The sequence below is a fragment of the Periophthalmus magnuspinnatus genome, chromosome 9 (assembly GCF_009829125.3).
Source record: "Periophthalmus magnuspinnatus isolate fPerMag1 chromosome 9, fPerMag1.2.pri, whole genome shotgun sequence".
NCBI classification, from domain to species: domain Eukaryota; kingdom Metazoa; phylum Chordata; class Actinopteri; order Gobiiformes; family Gobiidae; genus Periophthalmus; species Periophthalmus magnuspinnatus.
Window position 1 is genome coordinate 29574517 of NC_047134.1, and position 24932 is coordinate 29599448.

The 24932-nt window shown below is 36.2% G+C and overlaps 1 protein-coding gene across 2 annotated transcripts in view; it reads left to right on the plus strand.

Moving 5' to 3' along the window:
• Window positions 1-24932, plus strand: part of niban2b (niban apoptosis regulator 2b) — a 51264-nt gene that overhangs the window by 18046 nt on the left and 8286 nt on the right. Inside the window, exons 2-9 of one of the 2 annotated variants that reach the window (XM_033972768.2) lie at window positions 7526-7656; window positions 8925-9053; window positions 10447-10552; window positions 11383-11415; window positions 13500-13667; window positions 20927-21042; window positions 22239-22343; window positions 22869-23031. In XM_033972768.2, the coding sequence (XP_033828659.1) occupies window positions 7526-7656; window positions 8925-9053; window positions 10447-10552; window positions 11383-11415; window positions 13500-13667; window positions 20927-21042; window positions 22239-22343; window positions 22869-23031 (951 nt within the window). The remainder of the gene's footprint in view (window positions 1-7525; window positions 7657-8924; window positions 9054-10446; window positions 10553-11382; window positions 11416-13499; window positions 13668-20926; window positions 21043-22238; window positions 22344-22868; window positions 23032-24932) is intronic. The other variant, XM_033972769.2, reaches the window with a different exon arrangement.

A 24932-nucleotide genomic window follows, 5' to 3' on the forward strand; every position in this document is an offset into this window, starting at 1 on the left:
ACTTTTTTTTTTTGCATTTTTATTAAGTTTTATTATAAAGAAATGCCCAATATTTCGCATATCTACAAAATGTCAATTATGTTTTGTTTTTTGTTTTTTTTGTTTTTGTTTTTTTTTATTCATTTGGTTGACTGGATTGGGGATAACTAGCTAGCCTCAAAATACCCTGGCCTTTATTATTATGGCAGTATTTTGTAATACTTTTGTGTGAGCAAGCTCCACTGTGGCTATCATTACTTGACATAATATTTTCTACCTGAGACACAGTGAAGATCAGGTTCTTGTCTGTTTTCACACATGAGTAATACTGTGTCAGGGTAACAAGGTGTGGCTCGTGAAATCTGACACATGGTATGTTATTGAAATTCTACCCATCTTGTATCTGATGCTTTTAGGGAATTTAGTTGCAATTCACACCTAAACGTTCTCTGAATTTGGTAAATAAATAAACACATAATTAGTGAGAACATCTAATAGACTTAAATAGACAATGGGAATCCTGTTTTTTTTCCCATGGGGCATCTGTAGACGTGGCTGACTCATGGTTTCAGGATGTGGACAGGTTCACACACCTTCTGTGGCTGTTTGCGCTGGATTGTTCCCATCATTTGTAACCCAGGATTTGTCATTGATTAAACAAGACCAGCACGGTTAAAGGAACTGTATGTAACGTGCGCTCTTACTGTTTATAGAAGTGTGGCGACAATCACAACTTAACCTGTGTAGCCAGTGCCTTAACGTGCAGATGGAGGACGTGTACAAGTTCTTCTCATTGTCAGTATATGGACAGGCCATGTTTCAATCACTGAGCTGCAGAGGCTTCACTAGCACTGGTTCATGATTGGCTGCAGGGGTAGTGATGGGTACATATAAGGGTAGTGTACTTTTGTGACCATTTGGATCAGAGAGTCTTTTTTTAGGGTTAAATCAACTTGATTTCAGCATTGAACCTGGCAACCCAAATGAGAGACTCATGTGGGGCTCATTCGGCGTTCAGATTTTTTTTTTTTAAGCTAAATTTGTCGTTTTGGTTCTCAAGACAATTATCCAACTTGTCCATCATGTTAAAATTAACAATAAAACAGCATTACAGTTGTCATCAGTAAAAGCTACATTTCGTTTGAACATGTTTATCTCGTATCAAAAAATCAATTTGTGTTTTTTTTTGATACGAGATAATGTGTCCAACTCAGCCAAGTCCTTGCGTCATTTCAAATCCAATACTTCCCTCTCCAACTGCGCTATATTGCAAAACATGAGACGCTTTGTACTGAGGTCATTTTTGATTTAATCTGATAATCCAGAATTCTATAAAAAGTATGTGCCGATATGAGATTTTTATATTTGAAAGATAAGTGTCATAAAACAAAATTATGATCAGGAGCAGTAGTGGAGTGTTTTTTTTTTTTGTTTTTTTTTGTTTTTTTTTTTGCTCCAGTATCTACGATTTTACTTGTAGACCTTTTCTTGTGACACTTTGACTTAAGTAATAGTATTTAAGCACCAGTTTAAAAAAAAATGTGAAAAGTAAAAGTATTTAAAACTAATTTTGAAGTCTTATAAAGCTTCAAATATAGTGACTTTGGGGGGGGGGGGGGGAATCCAGCACAAATCTTTATCAAACTGTTTTTACTTGTATATTTTTGTTTGCTCAAAGTATGAACATGTTAAAAATGGGTTTCAAACAATCATAAAACAAAAATACTTTTACTTTTCAGGCTTGTTTAAAAATGTAATGGAGTAGGAAGTACAGATACCTGCTGTCAAATGTAGTAAAGTAAAAAATATCCACTTCCAAATTTACCGATACCTAAAATTTGTAAGTACAGTACTTCACTATTTTTACTTTACGTATATTTATTTACGTTCCACCACTGGTCAGGAGTACATAGCTGCAGGATTACCTTATATTAGATGTACTTAATTTCATGAGGGGGCCACCCATTGGGAGACCTCCTTGTCGTTAGCCAGTGCTGAGTGTAGTAAGTTATTGTACATCTTTCTTTTCAGTACTAATGCTGTGTCTGAAGTTTTTCAGAGCGGGGGTTAAAGTTTTAGTGATTAACTGAAATTCCCAGTCAATTACTCAAATCTCTGAGGCCACACACTTCAGTAAGACGTATACACTCCCCCGTACTCCGTGGAAAAGCCACAGTTTCAGACCAAAATGCAGAGCAGATGGGGTGGATCACTCCCCGGTCTTCAGTCCATCACCATGCTATAGATCTTATCCACTCACTCTATTGTAGGTTTTATACAAGAAAAATGCAGAGTTACTAAAGTTGACCCTATAGCGGTTTAGAATTGTGAAATAATCTTATTAGTGGTCTGTATGAAAACTTCAGTATGTCAACAGTGGGACATATCGCGTATACATTGTCCTGACTTCTGTGACTTTTTTCTTTTTTTTTCTTCAGTCTGAAACCAGTTTAAGGTTTCATTAAAAAGTGCAATAACTATGTCACTGTGTTATAAGTACACTATAAGTACACTTTAATTAGCCTTATAAATAAAGCATGAACTTGACTAGATTAATAATGAAGAAATGGTGCATTAAGGGGATATTACGCAAAATCGACTTTTTAGAGCTTTCTACCATGTTATAATGTTGTTTCCTTATCAAAAACAAGCCTAAAGAGGTTTTAGATGCCATCCATGCATTTTTCAGTAATTTAGTTATATCTCCCGGGCCCTATTTGAACCCTCCAAAGCTCAGCCTGCAAACCTTCATCATCCATGCTCCTGCACAACAATTTTCCATAAATATACAAAAGCATGACACAAAACAACACACTACAACTTCACAAATCTGATGTGATGTGCTGTAGTTTCATTTAGCTGGATGCAGATTGTGTTACGATTGCTTTCCCATTTCAGAGTGCAAAGGGATGGGGACAAAACTGAAAACTTATTATGGTATGATGTTAATATGTTGTTTTAGGCGAATATAGCATTTTCAAAACAACAAAAAGTAACGCGGCGATCTTACTGTTGCGTGTTAACAGTTAATACCACATAGAAGTGTAATACCTGCTCTTCAATAAACTTTGTTCATCATGAATTGAGCTTTTGTTCACGCTTCAGGCTATTTAAGGTGTGATTATTATAAAGTGGTACCTGCGATAATCCTAATAATAATTTGCCTGTGAACAGTTTTTATGTTATGAAATGAAAAGTGCAATGAATTGTAAAGACATGAAACACATTTTATTTAATGATGTGTAAATCTCATTGTGTTCACCTCCTTTTTTTGCGTCGTGAAGCAGAATTGATCTGTATTGTTGGTGTGTGCTGGGTCAGCGAATTGAATGTAATGACGGATGATGCTGACACCGAGCTATGAAGATGAGCCTTTGAGCTTTTTTTGCCATTGTGTCAGGGCTAAATATGGAGAAACTGTGTATGTGAATGTCATTAACAGTCCTGGTCTCAGTGTCTTTCTTGACAGGGCTCCACAATGATGTAATCCTAACCGGCTCACAATTCAAATTTTCCTTCAAGCGTTTTATATTAGGTTCCACTATGCCAAGGTCACTGAGAACTGAGCAGAAAGCAGGCTAGATACTGTTTTTTGCAAGTTATTGTTGATGATACTTGTACGTAGGGATGGGGCAATAAACAATAATATCGTTTATTGCGATAAAAAGGGTTGACAGTAATCGTTTTTTTAACATTTTATATAATCATGATAATCGCCAACAAAGATAATTGCCCTTATATCACCAAAATGTGCAGAAAAAATGACTTATCCACAGGGGAGTCAATCGGGGTGACAGAGGGGCTATTGTCCAGGGCCCTAAAGACGTAGGGGCCCAAATCTGGACCCTCTTTCTATTAATTTGTATTACAGGGGGGCCATGTGAGGCTTATTGCCCCGGGCCTCCAAACTTCAGTTGACGGCCTTGCTCATCCATAATATTGTATAATCTGTTAAAATTATAATTATTATCCATGACAACTTTAATCATTATCGTGATATAATCGTTAATCGCAATTATTTTGGCCATGATAATCATCGCATAAAATTTCAATCTTGTCCCATGCCTACTTGTATGACTACCACTGATAGTACCACAGAGGGATTACTGCAGTCTACTACTACTGCTTCTTTCAATACTTTTCATGGCTTCTCAGTTAAAGTACAGCTTTAAAAGTACTTAAGTTCTTAAAGGGCTCATATTACGCTATTTTCTGATCTGTTATAACGTTGTTTCCTCATCACAAACAGACCTGGAGTTGTGTTTTGTTTCATTCACATGTTTAACACACAAACCCTGCATATTTAGGCTGAGTTCTTCTCTTAAAAAGAAAAAGAACACTCTGTTCCACCTTGTGATGTCATGTAGTAATACAGGAAGTGCTCCACTGTTTTTTGTTTTTTTTAACTCCATACACCTTCACTACAATCATTTGGATAATGTCAGCTCTGGAACTGCTGATCTGTACTGAACTAAAGGTTAAACGTAGCTCTTAACTTGAGAATTACCACTTCATGACATCACAAGGTGGAGCAGAGTATTTTGCGCTTTGGAGATAGACAGCCTAATACAGCAGCGTTACACAAAATACATAATCCAGGTATGTTTTTGAGAAGGTAACAACATTTTAACATGGTTTAAAGCTCATAATGGTCAATTTTGTGTAATACAGGACTTTTTAGCAGCTGTATTTTACTTGAGTACATTTTACAGTGGGTACTTTTTTACTTTTACTTTATTACATTTGAGAGCAGGTAGCTGTACTTTCTGCTTTACTACATTTTTAACTAGACTGTTGAAATGGCTGAGTGATTCTGTTTTTAAGCACAGCCATAGTGACAGTTTATGTGAAGTAATATTTTGCCTTTTGTATCTTCTATATTAGTAATAAAATTGAGTACCTTCTCCACCACTCCTGTTACGGTCAAATTTTTAAATGGGTTGTATATGCAAGGATGATTCACCCTCATGAATCAATAGAACAGTAAAGAAAAGAAATAAAAGGAACACACATGCTGCCAGTAAGTTACAATAATAGTATTTAAATTGGTGCCGTTATGATCCCAATCTGAATAAACCTCTGGAGAGAAGGCTTTATAGACCTAACATTATGTGGCAGCTCTGATAAGAACTACAGGAACTCTGCTCTGAAATGCCAGCCGCCTCTCCCCTCTCCCCTCTCTGCTTATGTTTTGACGTTAACCAAACAGTTCCCATATAAAAAGTCCCCTCAGCCTTTGAGGTCAGACCCAGGGAGAAGGGCAGCGTGCCAGTAACAATTCAACATACAGATATACTGACCTAGTTTTGGGATTGGAGTAAGACATCGTGTAAAAGTATGTTCTATTGGCTCTGATTAGATTAAAACGTGTAGAACAGTTTATTTATCTTTTTAAAAAAATGGCCGCTGGGGCAATCTGTCAGCAGTGCACCGCGGTTTTGGTTTTGGTCAGGGTAAAGTAGCCAAAAATTGTACTAAAGTAAGAGTAATGTTACTTCAAAATTATATTACTCAAGCAGAAGTACAAAGTAGTGGTCCAAGAAGTTACTCAGTTACTCAAGTAGTGTTCACAAATACTTAAAAGCGAGGAAGAGTAACTTAGAGTAGCTGTCTGGACGTAACATCTGATTTATTATTTGAAGTTAATGCACCATATGTGGTATTTTCAAATGATTGACACAAATATTAGAAAATATATTCTGTCTAAGGAGCGGTGCAAGAAACACAAAAGTTCAAATCATTTCATATTGTTGACATAAAGCTTTTGTTACTTGTAGACTTACTCACAGTGGGAAGAGTAAACACGACTTTTACGAGCCTTTAAGAGCGTACTGTTACTCCTACATGAGTCATATAACTGTACTTTTCAGAGTAGTTTTCTAGCAGTACTATTTCTTTAAAAAGTTACCTACCTCTGGTCAGGACGCAGCTGAAGGGTTGTACCTATTACATGTTTGGGTAGATTGGGGATATCAGAGTGCCCAGAGGAAACCCACCCAGACACGGAAAGAAGGATGCAAAGTCCACAACAAAAATAGTTGCAGGTTCAAGTCCTGGTTCTTCCTTGTGAAGTGAGAATGTAATCCCTCAATACTCCATTAAACAAGATGGTACTTGTTTTATAGTTTTTAGAAGTGGTAGTATTGTGGTGTCAGAGAGAGACATTGTGGTATCAGTGTTATGAAATCTTATATTATAAAAAAATAAATCTTATTGATGGTTGTAATATTCGGGCATGCCTCAATTATCATCTACAGTCAATTATATTCATTTGTGGTGTGAAATAGTTGGTTACACAGATATTAGGTGAACTCTGTGTTGGTTTCTTTGTCCAAATAGATAAACTTAACTATTTATATTGTAAATGGCAAATTGTAGCTTGATTTTATTGGGCCCTGATGACGACCCATACTACAATCAAAATGCATTGGTGTTAAAATAAAGAATAAGCAAACAACTGAAGTGTTTCAGATCTTTTTCAGCTTTTACTAGGATCCATATTGAAAAATGTCATGTGTGTAGTGCGTGCATGAACAGCTGATGTGGTTGAGGATAACTATTTTTATCAGTGCTGTCTAAAATTGTAACTTTTTTCAATTCCGCTGTGAAAAATAATATTGAACCAAAAATGTTTATGTAGTTTAGTATTAACTATGGGCTTATTAACATGGTTTATATATTATTAACCATTACAATATACAAAAATGTACACAAAAAAATAAAAAATAAAAATAAACAAAATGATAGCAACATGGTAACAATCATAGTATAGTATAGTATAGTATGGTATGGTTTTATTTGGACAGGGACAGTGCACAACGATACATTGACCTTTAAAAAAACAGGAAAGATGTATGGCACCAGGTTGTAGCGAAAATACTCATTTCCAGGCTGATGTTAAATAAGAATAACAGTTTGGTGTAGATGGATGAAATACCTGTAAATATATGGTACATACATCAAATACAACGCATCTCGCCCCTCAAATACGCCATTTCTGAAAACATTCAGTTCACACACATACTCAACCATACCAATTTATTCACACACACAATCACTCAGTTTCACATATACAAATACTCTTTCTCTCTACACATTCACTAATGGGTGCAAACTCGCTTTGATATTCGACATTTCTTTGTCACATGTGCAAACTTTTGAAAACTTGTGCATTTTTAATCTCATTTAGCAAACTATTTCACTGATTCTGTAACTTTTATATCTCAATTTCAAACCCAGAAATAACTCATTACACTACTTTACTTGTACTTTATCATGTGTCATTTTATATTGACTTTGGAAATGCCGTATTACAAACAGTGACCCAACGTGTACTCATTCCACCCACATTAATCTCCCACTTGTTTTTTGAACCATAAACTGTGAGCTTTTATACTACCTTTAGTCACTTACTCACTGATAAACTTCAAATGGAAAGTCTCTTAAGGCTTCGTCACTCTTCATGTTTACAGTGTGGAGGTTGAGTGTTAACGTAAGTGATTTTTCTTCCTGTTTTTTAATGCCGCACTGTGTCTTTTTTTTTCAGGGAGGACAGCGAAGGTGATGGAGGAGGTGGGCAGGCTGTACGAACAACAGTACGCTGTGGCCCTGTTCAACAAAGTGCGCTTCGACATCGAGGGGGGAGGGGGGCCCCAGCCTCAGCTACTGCATCGGAAGGTACAGCGGGGTCACTATGGGATGTGTCTCAAAGCTAACAGTCACTTTTATTATAATCGGAAAACATAAAAAACAACCTATTAAAATTCAAATTAATTAAAATAAATACTAACCAATTATTTTTGTATGTAGAATACTTCAGTTTGTGGTGTTGTTTTAATATTTATTATGCCTCAAAATCAGCATTAGTGTTAGCATCGAGACAAACATCTCTCTTTCTAAACAGAGATATGTCCTCTGGTGGAGTATTCATTTTATTTGTGTAGTATTTAACATGTTTTCAGTGACATTCATGCACAGCTCCCTGTCCACTGCCTGATCTTTAAATATGTATTAATTTTATTGTGATTCTGCAAAAACCTCATAGAGATACAGTTCAACAGGAAGTAGTGACACTAACAGTGAGGCTGAGGGTGCTGTTGTGCACAAAACCAATAATTAGATTCTTCTCCCAAGAATATTCATTATTTCATGGTTACACATGATTGACGCCATGACCAAAAATTGTAAAATCCTTAGACGAGAAGGGTAATATAACAAAAATGTGAACTGACTCCTTCAAACCACATGCTTTACTGACAGACTCTTGGCAGATTATTGGCTATATAAGAAATAATATAAATTTGATTAATTGCACAACCATAATTCTCTGTATAGTGGTCACTATCCAATTCAGTGCTTGTGTTGCAGTCTATATACTACTAATAATAATAGTACGTTGGACTTGTGTAGTGCTTTTTTGGACACTCAAAGACAAGACAAACTATAAGAAACCATGGGGGAATGTCAGATTGAACAGGTGAGTTTTTAGTAGTAATTTGAAGTGCTGCAGTGAGTCAGAGTTCCTGATGGGTTGGGACATACACGACCGGTCAAAAGTCTGGACACACTTTTTCATTTGCATGATTAATATACACTGTAGATTCACACTGAAGCTGTCAAAACTATGAATGACACATATTTTGCGAACCAAAAATAAACTCGGAATAACTCAAAATGTGTTTTAGATTTTTAAAAATAGTCACCCTTTGTACTGACCCTGAGGAGGCACATCTGTGAAGTGAAAATCATTTCATGTGAATTCGTCAAGACCATTGAGAGAAGGCAAAGGGTTTATAGTACGCACACACACACACACACACACACACACACAAACAATGTTACGCTCTGTACTAGATGTTACATGTTGGAACATTGTATTTTATTGTCTAAAGTTACTCTCTGTTGTTTTAATGGTTATAATAAAAAAGCCTGTTTTCTTCCCACAGATTCCTTTAGAGAACAAGTCCATCTTCTCTGGCTCCATCTTCCAGTTTCAAGAGGACAGCAAAAAATGGCGGAATCGCTTTCTGCTGGTGCCAGACTCCTATAACATCAACATTTACGAAAGCAATTCGGTGAGAGCATTCATAATACACACTTATAATGGTACTGAATCCTGAATACAAAATATTTAAACAATACAGTACAGTTAAGATTTATTTTGCATTTATGGCATAGAACAGTATCCTCTTTTATGTATAAAACATGCTATCCCTGTAGTTTAAACTTCTACAAATACATTAGAAATGTAGAGCAACATACCACTGACAAACGACTCTTTCAGTTTTTTATGTTATGATCAGTGCCACCACCCATTAGGTAAGATGCACATCAACAGCCCAGAGCATGTGAAGGTGTACATGCCTTTAGCTACACACAGATGGGTGCTCTGGCTGCAGATCATACAGATGTTAATATGTTCACATTAAAATGAGAACTTTGTCATTAAAATGTGAAACATTATGCTTGTGTCTGCTATATATTTATAATCTATGACACATGTGGATCATACTGGATCACAATATTCATTTAAGACAGCTTAATAAAAGAAACAAGTCTGCTGACTTCCGCTTTAGAAAACTGTGGTGCTCAATGGGGGCAAATGTTGACATACACGTCATCAAAACAAAGAGCTGTGACGTTGTCAGCTCCTCCTGTGGATGGCTGCACATCATGCTAGCGAACAGTGTTTTTTTTTTTTTTTTTTTTTTTAATCTTTGCCAAAATTATGCTGCCGAATCCTACGAGTATCACTGATTAAGAAAATAAAAGTGGAGATCAAAGTAAGTAAAGACTAATGGGCGTATGCCGGTGGCAGTTCTACCCTTCTGTAGAAATGGATGTGCCAAGTTTTAAATGTGCGATGTAAACTGAATCCTTATTTTAAAACAACAACGCTAAACTGAATAAAAGTTATAATTGGATTGTTTCCAATATTGTGCAAAATAACATTTTTCAAATACATCACTATTTCTACATCTCATAACTAAATGCAAAACCTGTCAAAACTGCTAAAAAATCTAGATTCTGAATTCAAACAATTTTAACAAACATGGGTACTATGATGGGATGAGATCTCGTGCCACATGACAGAACAGAGGAGCAGATCCAGTTTTAATCTAATCATTTAAATAGAAATGTGTAATCAGCAGTCATGCCTGTGGTTGGTTCAAAGAATCAAGGTTAGGTAATCCATTTTGGTTATTAAAAGCATGTGCTGAAAATGACTTAATTTGGTAATTTCAATAACTGTATATCAGCACATAAGAATACTGTGACAGCAAAATTAAACCAATTAAAAATCATTGTGACCAAAATTGTGAATTGTCTAGTTCTCGTGGGCCATATCTCGTTCCTCGTCTTGTGAAAATGCTGTCTAGTTTCACTCTGAGTAGGTATTGATTTCTGCAGTGTTGATTTTAGATGAAGCATGAATAATTGAATTTTGTTGTGTGTTTTTGGTTCCAGTCCCATGAGAAAAACGGCCAGCCCAAAGGGAGCATCAACTGTGCAGGATACAAGGTGCTGACGTCTATGGAGCAGTATCTGGAACTGATCAGCAACAGCCTGCCAGGTAAGAACCAGCGAGGGGAGAATATTTTCAATCAGAATTTTGTATTTCTTGGTTGTTGAGTTTAAAATGTCCATCATGATTTAGAATTTTTGATTAGACCTAGAGGATTAGAATTTTGATTTTTGAGTTATTCCTCACTTACCTTATACATTCCAAAACATCATAATAATTCACCACGATGAGTTCATAAGCGGCAGTAGCTCAGCAGCATCGGTAGAGCAGTCAGATCCACTGACTCACAGGTTGGTGGTGCGATTCTAGCTCCCACAGATGAATGCTGCTCTTGTGTCCTTGGCCAAGACACTTAACGCACCTCACCCACAGTGTCTGCGTACACTGGTGTATGAATGGATGATGGTTTCCTTGATGTAAAGCGCTTTGAGTGCCTTGAAGGTAGAAAAGCGCTATGTGAAAATGTGACCATTTACCACTTCACAACTTTCAGAGGGCAGAGCAGAGCAATTATGGTAACGATGGCGCACTTCCTGATTATTGGACAATAAACTGATTTATAATTACATGCAGATATTACACAGCTGACTTACTTGGACAAACTGTTTATACAATATATCTGTACTGAGGCAGTTTTATCTCAAATACATGGAAAAAAAATCAGGTAAAGGGCCTTATGCTGCAGGCCTATTTAAATAAATGTAATAATAATGAAAACATTTAAAATCTACTTAAATCAAGATTATTTTTTGTAATATGTAATTTTTGTGAATATTGTTTTGCTATTTCATCAAATATGGATTTATTTTTTACATTGAATTTGAAAATGTATACTACACTTTAGGCTAACATCTGTATCTGACTTATTTTATTGATAGACGGGAATGTCAATGAAGACTCATCCAGCCAAGGTCAAATAATAATAATCTATGAAGTCAAGAAAATCTACAGCTTCTTTCTAAGCCTAATGTCCTCCTGTTGTGTGGCCACTCATCCTAAAATGTTCTACCAATCTTTTTCTCTGTCACTTTATATGTAACACTGGATTTATTGGGTTTAAATTTTGATGACGGTAAGATAATTGTCAACTCAAAGGTGCACTGTAACTTTTCTGGTTCTGATATTGCTACCTGCTCGTCTCCATGGCAATGTTGGCTTTGTTACGTAGCACTCTGTCATGCATTCATTCACGTACAGATATTTTATGACTAAAGGAAGCTGATGATAAACATGCATTCTTACTGTAAGCGGGCTCACCTCTCCGCTGATCTAACCTGTAGTCCATGGAGACAAGCAGGTAACCCAGGCCAAACAAGTGTAATGCTGTACTCTGCAATTACATCTCCACATGAATAGAACAGAAAGGAAGAAAAGTCACATTGTGCACCTTTAACATGGCATATTGAAGACTTAATTGAGGAGACTAAAGGGCTGTTTATTAAATCATGCATAATTTGGTTTTGAAAAGCTGAAAAAGACACTGATTCACTGTATAGGGCATGAAATCCTAATTGTTTACCCAAAACAATTCACACTACAAAAAAAAACAAAAAAACAAAACAAAAAAACAAACAAACATTGCAACTGGAAAAAAAGTAATTGTCAAGTCCAGTGCATCCAAAGATGTGTCTGAGAATAACTCAAAGGAGAGAAGTAGTTTACTTAAAGGGTGGAGCAAATTAAAGTTGCCAAGCAGAATCCACAACTTACAGCAAATATGTGTGTGAACTCACCAAAGCTTCATAAAATGTTTGGGTTTAACATGTAGCAGAAGTGTAAACCCAGTCTACAGTATTACAGCCTTGTATATTTGATCAGTGCTTTTTCAACTTCAGTCTTTTAAATGACTAATGATCAACTGTCTCCTTAATTAAGCCTCAAATCCCAAAACAACCCCTATCTCTTGTGAAATTGAAACTGAGTAATCCAGTCCTGTCTTCTCTCAAAGCATTGCACAATGGAAAATCTATGGAAGTAAAAATGACTTGCATTTTTAATATTTATCTTGTTTTAAGTAGTTATATGGAATTAAATGTATTAAAAATCAAATGCAAGTCATTATATTTCTGACTGGTTTATAATATGCACATTTATCTGCCAACAATTAATGCACTTAAGAGATCTCAACAGTGTCTGCTCACCACATGGTTTGAAAAGTAAATGTCCCATTCATTTTCCCCATAGACGTTTGAAAGCTAGATCGAGGCTAATCAGTGATGATGTAACTCAGGATTGTCAAACTCATTTTCACCGAGGGCCACATTAACAAAATTGTTGCTCTTAAAGTGCCAGATGTGATTATAAGACAGTATAAATGTAACTAAATGTGACCAAATGTAATGTAAAATAAATGCAGCCTACTTTTAATCTTGTTGATTGAACATTTCTATATTTATTACTTATTCAAATTACAAATATTGCATGTGGATTTGCATAGATATGGAAAAAATGGCTGTGTAACTGTGTATCTCCTGATAAAATGATATTTTAACACAGTCAGACCTTTTTAATTTACCTTGTCACAGGCCACATAAAATGACGTGGCGGGCAACATTTTGCCCACGGGCCTTGAGTTGTGACACATGTGGTGTAACTAATGAACACAAGATCTGCGATATCTGAAGCTCTATAAACTGCTAGGTTAAAACATTTTGCCAAATTTTAAGTTTTAAATGTGACTGAAACAAGAGTGTACCACATTGCTGGTTAGTATATCTGGCATATCTTTTAACTCCTTGTCCTAATATTAGATTTGTTTGTTACTTAGTTTCTTAATATGTGAAATTTGTAAAAGAAAAAGTACATGGGGAAAATAAATGGGAATTGTACTTCCTTTACACAGTGGCCTTCAAAGTGGACGGGATTGTTGATCTGCAAATCGAAAAACAAGATAAAAATGCTGATTTCTGCCACTGCAAAGAATATTCCTTCTCTGCAGTTCTATCTCTGTCAGACCCATACTAATGCTGCCTTATATTTTGATGATCTCCCTCAGGGGTGAAAGCTAGGGTTGGCAGCTCACCGTTCCTGAAGTGCCCATCCCAGTTCCCCCTGCTGCTGTGGCACCCGTACTCCAAGCACCACTACTTCTGCCTCACCACAGAGAAGGAGCAGCAGAAGTGGCACGCTGTCCTGCAAGACTGTGTCCGCCACGCCAACGATGGTGAGAGAGACAAAAGAAATCTTAAAATTATGAGTATCGGTCTGTGGACGTAGTTTGGACATCCCAAATGCTCCCATTATCCAGTCGTAAACCAGTCCTGAGTTGAGTTGCAACTTGCCATAGTAAGAAACACCCAGTTCTAAACCTGTTCTGGACAAGTCTTAACTGTCAGCATTAAAGGACATATTTTACGGCATTTTTTGGTCTATCTAATAATGTTTTCTCATCAAAAACATGCCTGAAGTTGTGTTTTCTTTCATTCACATATTTTTAACACACAAACCCTGCATATTTAGACTCTCTCTTAATAGAAAACACTCCCTCCTGTATAGCCAAATATGCCACGTGACATCACGAGGTGGAAGTGCGGCACTGTTTTTTTAAAATTCATACACCTTTATAGTGGAACAGAGCATTTTGAGCTTTGGGGATGTAGACAGACTAATAAGGAAATACTCAAACATGTGTGAATGAAACAAAACACAACTCCAGATATGTTTTTGATGAGGTAACGACATTATAACATGGCTAAAATCTCACAAGTCAATTTTGCGTAATATAGGACCTTTAAGTGCTTGGTTGAACTTCTATGATCCATTATCACAAACTCTAATAGTATGGAAAAATAAGAAATTCCTCCACTCGTACAAAGACAGAGTACCCACGGTAAATATTGACCCTCAAAAATGATTGTTCCCTGTATCATGTAATGAACAGAGTCAATACAGTATTTATTGTGACAGGCCTATTTACTAGCAGATGGGGGTATTCTGTGGGGTGAGATTGTCAAAGCCGGTCTTATTTGGTAAATCCAGGCTTACTTCTGTTCCACCAACGTGGCTAACCAGAGTTGGCACTGAGTTGCCATATAAACAGCCAGGTATAAACCTAGTCTGAACTGTCAAGATGAATTTAGCTCGGTCTCTAATCATGACTAATCAAACACTAACCAAATGTTTCTGCATGTGCTCTCACACACCTGCGTTAGATCACTTGTCTCTCCGAATACGGTTTAAAAGACTTTTATTCATGTGCTGCCTCAGACTTATGAAACCCAGCCACATACTCCCACGTGGAAAGGCGTCTCTGTGGACTGCACTCATCAAACAAGGACAAATAATATACATTCTTAGTCTATATTTTATTAAATGAATTAACGCTGCTTTGACCCAGACTTATTTCTTGTACGGAACGACTTGAGGCTTGTGATGAGGATAGTTTCAGCCTAGAATGTTAGGATAAGCCTGGACAAGTCTGTAGTGTTATCACGATGCTAAAATTTCACTCCGTTTCAATACTAAGCAATAGACGCGAAACTCAATACATATATAATAAAAAAAATAAAAACAACAAAAATGGAATATAATTTTCAACATTTAAATCATATTTTTTTTATATTACCATGTTGTCCAACTGTGTAATTCCTCAGTCTTTTCGATACTTTTGACAAACCCTCCTTGTTTAATGGAATCCTTCAATGTCAAGACTTAATATTCACGACTATCAAACTATATGCAAATTAAATAACAGTGTTTTAGATGTGGAAACAACGTAACACTGCCCAGTCTGCTTTATAAGGATCATAGTAGTATCCATATATGGCTCCTTAACTGGCGTACAATCAGGACATTATATAATCCACATTTTAAGAGCATAATTCAAGTGCCTTTAGACCAGGCTGAGTCTTGCCAATTGTGTCAGGGTTCAAGCTTAAGTATGTATTGAGGAATGGTCCTCTTAGTTGTAAAGAAATGGTTTAGCTCGTCTTTGGTGCAAAATGACTTCGTGACTTAAAGCATTGCTCTGATATTTGTGGTATTTTTATGGCTAAATATGTCTTTGACTGCTCTGTGGCTAACCAGAGCTACAGCAGTGAGAGGGCGTGGCCACAGACTCCTCACAATTTGCAGCAAACCAAACCTCAACCTATTCTGTCATTTTCCCCCTTTGCCGTAAAACCATTGAGTGAGAGTCCAAGATTTTGAGTTCAGTGAAATAAAACATGTGAATTTGATTTGTAAAGAATTTTGTCTGAGAAGTAATGGCATTCAAAGTTTATATGAGCAAATATTTAACGGCATAGTAAAATTTGACAGGCTGCTGAAAGCGGCCAAATACTGTAACCTATCCATGGGTTTCAGAATGATGAAAAATTAAACTGTTGCCATAGCGATTAACAAATTCCTCAAAATATTGCATATAACGGGAAGTGCCCTATTGTTGCATAAGTCTATAATATATTTTCAGCGACGACATTAATCATAGTGTTATTTTTCGTTTTCAATTTTCCATTTTATAGTTTAACCTCCTAAAACCTATAAATGTTTCACTATTTTTTGAAATTCTGCATTCAACCAAATTATATTAAATTCTATGTCCTACTTTATTTGACCACAACTCTTTTATTATACAAACAACCTTTGATCTTAGTCCTTTTTCATTGATTTTCCCGTATGTATTCACGAATAATTGTGAAACCAGCGTCAACACTGAAAAGTGACAATCACTCGCTCGGGTGATGTCATTCTTATTTACCTGGTTGCCGTGACTACGCTCGACTTTGATCAGACTTGTGCAAGATCCGTCACAACACCTGCATTGTCTAGACTGCTTTACTTTAGACATTAGACACGGGCTCATTTAGTGACAGCACAGATGATTGTTATTACAGGTTTTGGTCATTGGGGGCAGTCTCTAGAATTTGCAAACTACAGACTTCAGGGGTAGTTTTATGTGGCTGTGTGTTGTTGTGTATTGGAGCCAGAGCCAGTTGAGCTGCATTGTGGCTGCTCTCATAGAAACTTGTGAAGAGGATTCCTGTTGAATTTGCGCAGTGATGTCATGTCTTCTGCCACTTGTTTGCTACGCTTCAAGTTAAAGGGAGATTGACTGACACATTTTTCACTTTATATTAGTTTGGACTGGGGGGGACATTTGTATGGCAGATCGGTAGTCATATATTGTAATTTTCAATTGATATGTGTTTTTTAATGTGTGTTCACCTGCTCAGGGACTGCAGATGGAAAGTAGCAGTAGCTAAATCTGGTGCAAATCATCTTTTCTTTGTAAGATTAATGAATTTGTACATGGTCCCTGTCAAATAAAGAATAAAAAAAGAAAGAAAGACAATAGTATGATATTCAATTGTATTTTTTTTTTAATCAAATAGTTTAGTTTTTGTGCTAATCTAAAACCTTCATTGAAGGGGTTGTGCCCATATATATATGCAATTGGTTAAATTATATATTAACATGGTCTTTCTTCATATACTGTATATTCCAAAATTTTAATACATTCCACATACAGAGAATTGCCATGTATAATCTATGTATGTTTATTATCAGTCCTTAGAGAACATAAACAACATTTCTTTATTTTTAGTTTTGTGGTTTAGTTTTTAAAAAATTGTCTGCGTAGAAATTTTTCATCATAAAAATTTCCAAAGTAACTTCTGGGACAATGGGGCAACAGTAGCTCAGGTGGTAGTGTAAAATCCAAAGGCTGTGTACTCTGGTGTATGGTGTGTGTGAATGGGTGAGTGGTTCCTTGATGTAAAGCAATTTGAGTACCTTGAAGGTCAAAAAGCGCTATATAAAAAATGTTATATCACCATTTAAAGCAAATTAACCATAATTCTGGCACATATGTTTGCATTTATAAATATTTTTGTTTAAAGTCCTCAAACTTCTAAAATTTGTGGGCATTTTATTTTATTTTATAATTTTATATTATATTTTTATTTTATTTTTAATTTAATTAATTTATTTATTTTTTAATTTATTTATTTATTTTTATTTATTTTTTTAATTTATTTTTTATTTACTAAATAAAAAAATCCAATCATATCACAGCTACAACTTGTATTATTCTGTATTTTCTTGCATTGTTTCTGAATGGTTAATCTTCCTCAAACTGATAATTTTCTTACTGTTTTTGTAAATTCCCCATTGAAACACGTGTAAATTCCCCATTCAAATGTTTGTCCTCACTTGTAAATAGTTCACATTTTATTTCAATGACATCTTGAGTCCAGTACACCTGAAAACACTGGTCTTCTCAGTCGACTTCTTTACTACCGCTCTGCATTCATCTATGTGTGAGCCCGGAGGAGGAACCTGCACAGGAAACAGCCCATAATGGTTAACATGCCAGAGCCGTAACCCGCGGCAACTGCGTGATGTCGTGTGCAGAACGGCTCCAGATGTGGTCCAAAGGTGTAGAATGCAGGGCAGAGAGGGCGCGGTCAAAATAAAGCTTTCAATGGGCATCTATAGGTCAATGGGACACACTATTCACTAGTTTAATGAGTTTCAATATTGAGGTAACCTGGATGACTGAACATAAACATTTGGCGATTGGTCTGTTTTCTTTTTCTGTTGCATTTCGACTCAGACTTATGGAAGAGCGGCAGGCATCCATTTCAGTTATACACTCCATGCTTTGATGCCATGTGACACTCAGCAATACGTCTACAGGAAATACCTTCTGGGTAAATGATAGTATTGTTTTAACTAATTTGTAAAGAGGAAGTGGGTAATGTGTAGCGTCACAACAATTACAAAAAGGGATATGTGAAATGCAAATAACAACTGCAATTTCACTTAAGGCTAAGCAACTTTTTGTGCGGACCTGGTCGTCTCCATGGAGATGTTAGAGGTTTTCTTGTAATGTTCCATAGTTTGACATTGGACTTATCTGTCCCGTGTTTTATTGTGCCAAAAAGGGAAGAAAACTTAAAAACATTCATTCATCACCATGGAAACAAGCAGAGAAGTTTTCCACAAGTACGTTGCACAGTACACCTTTAAAAGTACAAACGTATTTTGTTTGACCATGTGCCACAAACTGTAGACACTAAAATATATATATATATATATATATATATATATATATATCAGAACTGGGTAGTACTCAGTTGCATTTACTCAGTACTTTTGTATCCTCACTCTTTAGTTTAAAGTAACAGTACTCTTGAGTAAAAGTTTTGGGCACTCTTCCTACTGCAAGTTTGCAAGTGACAAAATCATTATGCTGACAATATGAAATGATTTGAACATTTTGTATTTCTTGTACTACTCCTTAGATATACTGTATTCTCATTCTTGTGTCTGTCCTCTGAAAATCCATTTCTGTGCATTAACTTCAAATTCTAAATCAGATATTACATCCTGACAGTTTCTTTAAATTACTCTTAGACGAGTAGTGTTTTTTCCCAAATTTTACAAATTAACAAAACATTATACACATTTGGATTAGCATTTGGCAACCATAGCGAGCAACTTGTGATTGGTTGGTCATGAAAAGTTCCCTCCTAATCTTTACTGGAAAAGACCAATTCAGAGTTAAAATCCAGTGAGTAATAAACTTGTGGCGAAGGGGCAGTTCCGTTTAGTCCAACAAAAATACTCCGTAAACCCTGTTTAGGCTTTGCTAACCCTCTCATACATACACTACTCATGATCTCCAGGGCTTTTTTCAGAGGGACTTCCTGCTTTAGTCACCCCGGCCCCGCTCGCTCACTCTACTCCTCCACACACACAGGCACTGGGTTAAAATACCTTGTGGGGACATTACAAAAAGTTATCGTTTTCCAGACTCTCATTGTAATCTTAATCACATTTACTACTGTCATAATCTCCCCCATATGATGTGAAACTGCTCATTTTTGTATGTTTCAATCTATATTAAAAATATAGATAATTTGTTTCATAATTCTGAATTATGTGTCAATCTCCTGCTCAAAAGATGCTACTTTTTCTAATAACTGGCTATTCAAAGTTTGTCTCTGCTTTTTAAAGGTCCTATATTACGCAAAATTGACCCTTGTGAGCTTTAAGCCACGTTATAATGCCGTTACCTCCTCCAAAACTTACCCAGAGTTGTATTTTGTTTCATTTGCAAGGTTGAGTAATGCTACATTATTAGGTTGTCTACATCTTTAACGCGCAAAATGCTCTATTCCACCTTGTGATGTCATGAACCGGTAGTTTTCAAGTTAACGGCTACCTTTTTACCTTTAAGTAGAAATTGGAAATTCTAGGGCCAAAATTAGCCAAATGATTCTGGTGAAGGTGTATAGAGTTTAAAAAGACAGAGGAGCACTTCCTGTATTACCACATGACATCACAAGGTGGAACAGAGTTTTCTGTTTGAGAGAAGAACCTAAATATGCAGGATTTGCGTGTTAAACATGTGTGAATGAAACAAAACAACTCCAGGCATGTTTGTGATGAGGAAACAACATAATATGGTCTAATGTGGTTCCTTTAAGTCCATTGTTCACTATTACTATAACATACATGTTGCTACTCACATGTTTAACGGTCTGATACATGAAATACAGTACTATACAGAGTTGTCCAGAGTTTACAAATTCTAAAACAAATTTAACTTCTAAAATGGCTCTCCTTAAATGACTGTCTGTACAACATTGAGTCCCCACATGACTTGGTAAACATGCACACACACACTTCCTGTCTTTGTGCAGATGGGGGCTCTTACACACAATCCCTGAAACATTAAACAGTGTTTCACATCCACCATCATGTCTGTCACATTTTTTTTTTTTCTGGATTCGAGCTGCATTCCCTGAGTTCAGTGGCCTCTAAACCAAATGGGAAGCAGATATGTGTAATTAGGGTTTCAAGTCTCCTGTTTCTCATGCACTACAATGTTGACTACAGCTCTGACATGTAGTTGAAGGATTCTTAGCATTGCACTGCCATAGATCTTTGCCAAAGCAGCCAGCGATAACACTGACTGATGTTTCACACTCGCAAAAACGCTTCACCGGCTTAATAAACCTGTCACAGCACTGCAGTCACCTTAAAGGGTCCATATTACACTTTTTTATGATCTGTTTTAATCTTGTTTCCTCATCAAAATCATATATGGAGTTGTTTTGTTTCATTCACACATTTAACACACAAATCCTGCCACACCGTACACCTTCACCAGAATCATTTTTGATCATTTCAGCCCTGGAATTACCAATCTACTGAACTGTTAACATTAAAACTACCACTGAATGACATCAGAAGGTGGAACAGTGCATTTTGAGCTTTGGAAATGTAACAGACTAATAATAAAGGGTGATTTAACCATGTCTGAACGAAACAAAACGGATGAGGAAACAACATTCTAACATGGCTAAAAGCTCAGTTGTTTTTGCGTAATATAGGACCTTTAAACGTCTTTATACTTAAATGCAATGGTTAAACTTCACGATTCAAGATTAAATGTTTCTTGTTAACTTTCAGGTCTGTCCGAGGAGCAGAAAGTGCAGACTCCGGCCTTCACAGACGCGGTGAGGCTGTATCGTCAGGCTAAAGGACACTACGGCACATGGGAGATGATGTGCGGCCAACCGGCTCAAGTAAGACCTTTAAGAACGATATTTTGGCAATATTTGAAATTGCAGTTTACATTAAAAATATAAATGCTTTTGGTTAAACTATGTAAAACAAATCAAGACGAAAAAAATCTAAAATGGAACTAAACTTGGGCTACATATAGATTAGTAAAACTGTAATTTTGTTTGATGGACATTTATATTTTTACGTACATTTTCTTACTATATGAATACTACAATCTATACTTTTTGCGTGATATTGATCTGCCCTACTTTGTGTGTGAAATTTACCTCGCACAAACCTATTCCACGTGTCCTCTCATCCTTATTTATGCAATGTAGCGCTGGAGGCATTAAACTACACTGCCAATGCCACCGGACCAGTTTGCACTACGCTTCAATTACACAACAGTATTCCTCGACTTCGTGACGGAATAATCTGTCTCTCGTCTCAGTGGCGCAAACCAGAGCAATCTTACGTTCTTATCGGTCACACTAAAACCATTACGGTGTAGTTAAACTGGTGTCAAACTGCCACTAAGTGAATTGTGGTCGCATGGCTGCTTAAGTGAATTGGCTGAAACTGGGTTATTTAAAATGTTTAGTGATGGGACCCAGTTTTACTCCGTATTAATTTATTTGACAGTGTAACAACGTTTTCTAGCACGCGTTCGTATTATTTTGTCACAGGTAATTGAATAAACAGTGGCTAAGTTTACATGGATTATCTGATATTTTGGCGTTATCAGACTATTGGAATGCCATGTAAAGTTATATCTAATGTGAGTAATCTGATTTCTTTGTGATTGGTCATACCTCTGTGCCATTTTTGCATCATTTTCCTTGTTAAAACCTGCAAACTGAAGTGGCACTTTGATATTGGTGTTAAATCTCCAACATAGACTTAAAGGTTTGTGGTTAAAAAGGGGATGTGGATGAATTGAATTTACATAATTTGAGGAAAATAATCAAAATTGGCTCAAAAATATGTCTTTGGGTGTTTTTGATGGTCGGTTTCTCTTGTGCTTGTGAACACACACCAAGAATCAGATCTAATTCTTGGCTTACCTGATCCTGGTTTTGATTTTCACTTCCCATATAATCGTACCCATTTGAGTAGTTGAACTGTATGTTTGACCTATAGTAGCAGTATAGCTCAAACTGTATGCTAAATAATGTCTGTATCTGTAATCCTTTTATTGCTTTATTGTATTTTGCAGATTTTGTCCAACCTGGTGATGGAAGTTCTCCATCCTGAGCTCAGAGACCTCATCTCCCCTCGACTCAAAGGCAAACTACACGACCGACAGAGGAATTGGATGCTGGTATTTGTTCTTAAACATTCAAGTTAATAGTTCCTAAAATGATACAAACATAACTATAGTGATGTGCTCTTATTAAATTGAGCTATAATGCATAAATTGTATTGACATTGTGGTTTTTGAGTAACTGTTCATTTCTATGGAGCTGTGGAGTTTGACGCATAAAAGAAGTATTACTGTAAAGTATTGCTGTAAAAGTGTATTCTGATATCATAATGATGCTTTAATTTGGATCTTTAAATGTATGTATAAAATATTAGCCAATAGCTTTTCCAATGTTGCATATTTAGCATTTAGCAGTGGTGGAATGTAACAAAGTAAAAGTAGTAAAGTTGTGTACTTAAGTAAAAATTTGAAGCATCTGTACTTCAGTAGATTTTAAACTGGATTCTTTTTACTTCACTTCATTTGAGAGAAGGTATCTTACTTTTCAGTACAGTTCAAAAATGTACTGGAGTAGAAAGTAAAGGGTTTTTAAAAAATTATTATTATTGTTCGAGACCTGCTGAAAAGTATTTTGCGCCGTAGATCAGTGATGCCGTGTACAGCCTGGTGCAGAGCCAGTGCCAGTCTCAGTATGAGGCCCTGGTGCAGAGGTGCGAAGTGGGACAGCCAGCAATAGAGGCCAACATCAGGACTGACATGGACCAGATCATCACCTCCAAAGAGTACGTCACCAACAAGATCAGAGGTAACTCATTCTTCTGAATTAAATTAAACAAACTTTTACCAGCACTGGATTTGTTTAAAAGGCAATGACTGATATACGGCATATGAACTATAGGCAAGTAGTATTATGTAAGCAATGTGTAATCCCAGTTGGCTCTGTGCACAAGGGTAGCCGGCTAGTTTCAATCAGAGGGACAGCCGACCATTTTTGGCGTAATGTAGTGTCTATCGTTTTTAGCGCACTCGGCAAAAACCTCAAATATTGTCAGATCAGGGAGTGGACAGGAAGCTAAGGATATCACTGTCAGCATGTTAAACACTTCACAAATGTGTTGAAAACATCACTGGAGGACACTTCTCAATTCCATGACATTAACCCGACACACAAAGACATACCTTCGTAAACACAGGACAGTGATGCACCTCCATGAGATGAGCCTAAAGCTGAATTGGAGCACTGCCCTATGATGAACAGGAAGTTGGCCATATTGGATTGAAATTTTGCGGTCACTTTTACTAACTTTGTATGAAACCTGTCTTGATCACATTCATTCTTTGTATTGTCAACTTATTTATTTTTTCATTTAACCTTTATTTTACCAGGCAAAACATTAAGAACAAATTCTTATTTACAATGATGGCCTGGGCATGCCAGAGCAGCCAAGGGAAGGGGAAGGGGAGTTAACACAATTAGACTTGCATCATTTAATTAAAATATAAAACAAACATTTACATCTGTCATTAAAAATCTCCTTTCGTATCATTAGTAAAACATTTGCACGTGTCTTTAAAAATTGCCTTCAGTTTACATTTAAAAGCAGAAAGAGAAATGAAGGAGTCCAGTTTAAGTGAGCTTTGAGCCAAATTCCAATCATTAGCAGCATCGAAATGACATGAGGCCAAGAGAAGACCTAGACAAACTTAGACCTATCTATGTCCTAAAACTCCAGCCAGATAGACACTGCTTTGCATTCACTATAATCCAACTAATAATTAGCCAGACTTTAACAATAATTAAATCTGCAGACATCATAAAAATGCCTTTAATGATTTTGCCTTGAGTAGAACGTGATGGCTTAGCTACAGGAAAATAGTCTGAGATTATTTTTTTTCCAAAAGAGAGATCTGACTTGTGTAATTTGTTCCAGTACTAATGTTACTTTCGATCAAAATCATATGTTCCCCATTTACTGTGTTTTAGACAGACACGATTTTCTATGTTGAGTTTTCCATGATTTTTGGAGTCGTTTATTTCTTGAACTTGCACAGAAGACGAGGCAATTGTCTTTGTTTATAGAGAGGATTGATGGGATTAGAGATGACTACATTAGATATTTTTGGGGGAATGGTGAATATATGGGTAGGTGGATGCTGAGATTGAGGCAAGGGGTTTAGAGTAGGGCTGCAAATTTGGGTGCAGTTTCCTCCATAAACAACAAAATCTCCTGTTTTATTCTGCATAAAAACTGCTATCCCTGTAGTTTAGACTTGTACAAACATGTTCTGAAATGCGATTATTATATTAGTTTGACAGCTAATATTTCAGTTTTTATTTAATTCTTCTGAACACATTTAAAATATGAATTTGGAACAGATTATTATGAAACAAAAATCGCAAATCTAATCTCTATGGTAAAGCTTAAAAAAAAATCACAATTCGATATTTTCCCCAAACAGTCAGCCCTAGTCTAGATGAAGACCAAAGAAGAAATTTATTATGTGGTCCAAGATAACAGAATGTTTGTTTGTGTAGAGTGCATCTAGTGGAAAGGGTTAGATAACTCAGAAAGGCAGTGGTCCTAACATGGAACCTTGTGGAACTCCACCCCAACATAATACTAAATTACGCATTTGTCTTTTCACTGTATTTACAATGTTTGAATTTGTTTGAAATTGCAAAACTTCAATAGGGTATTACTAGTA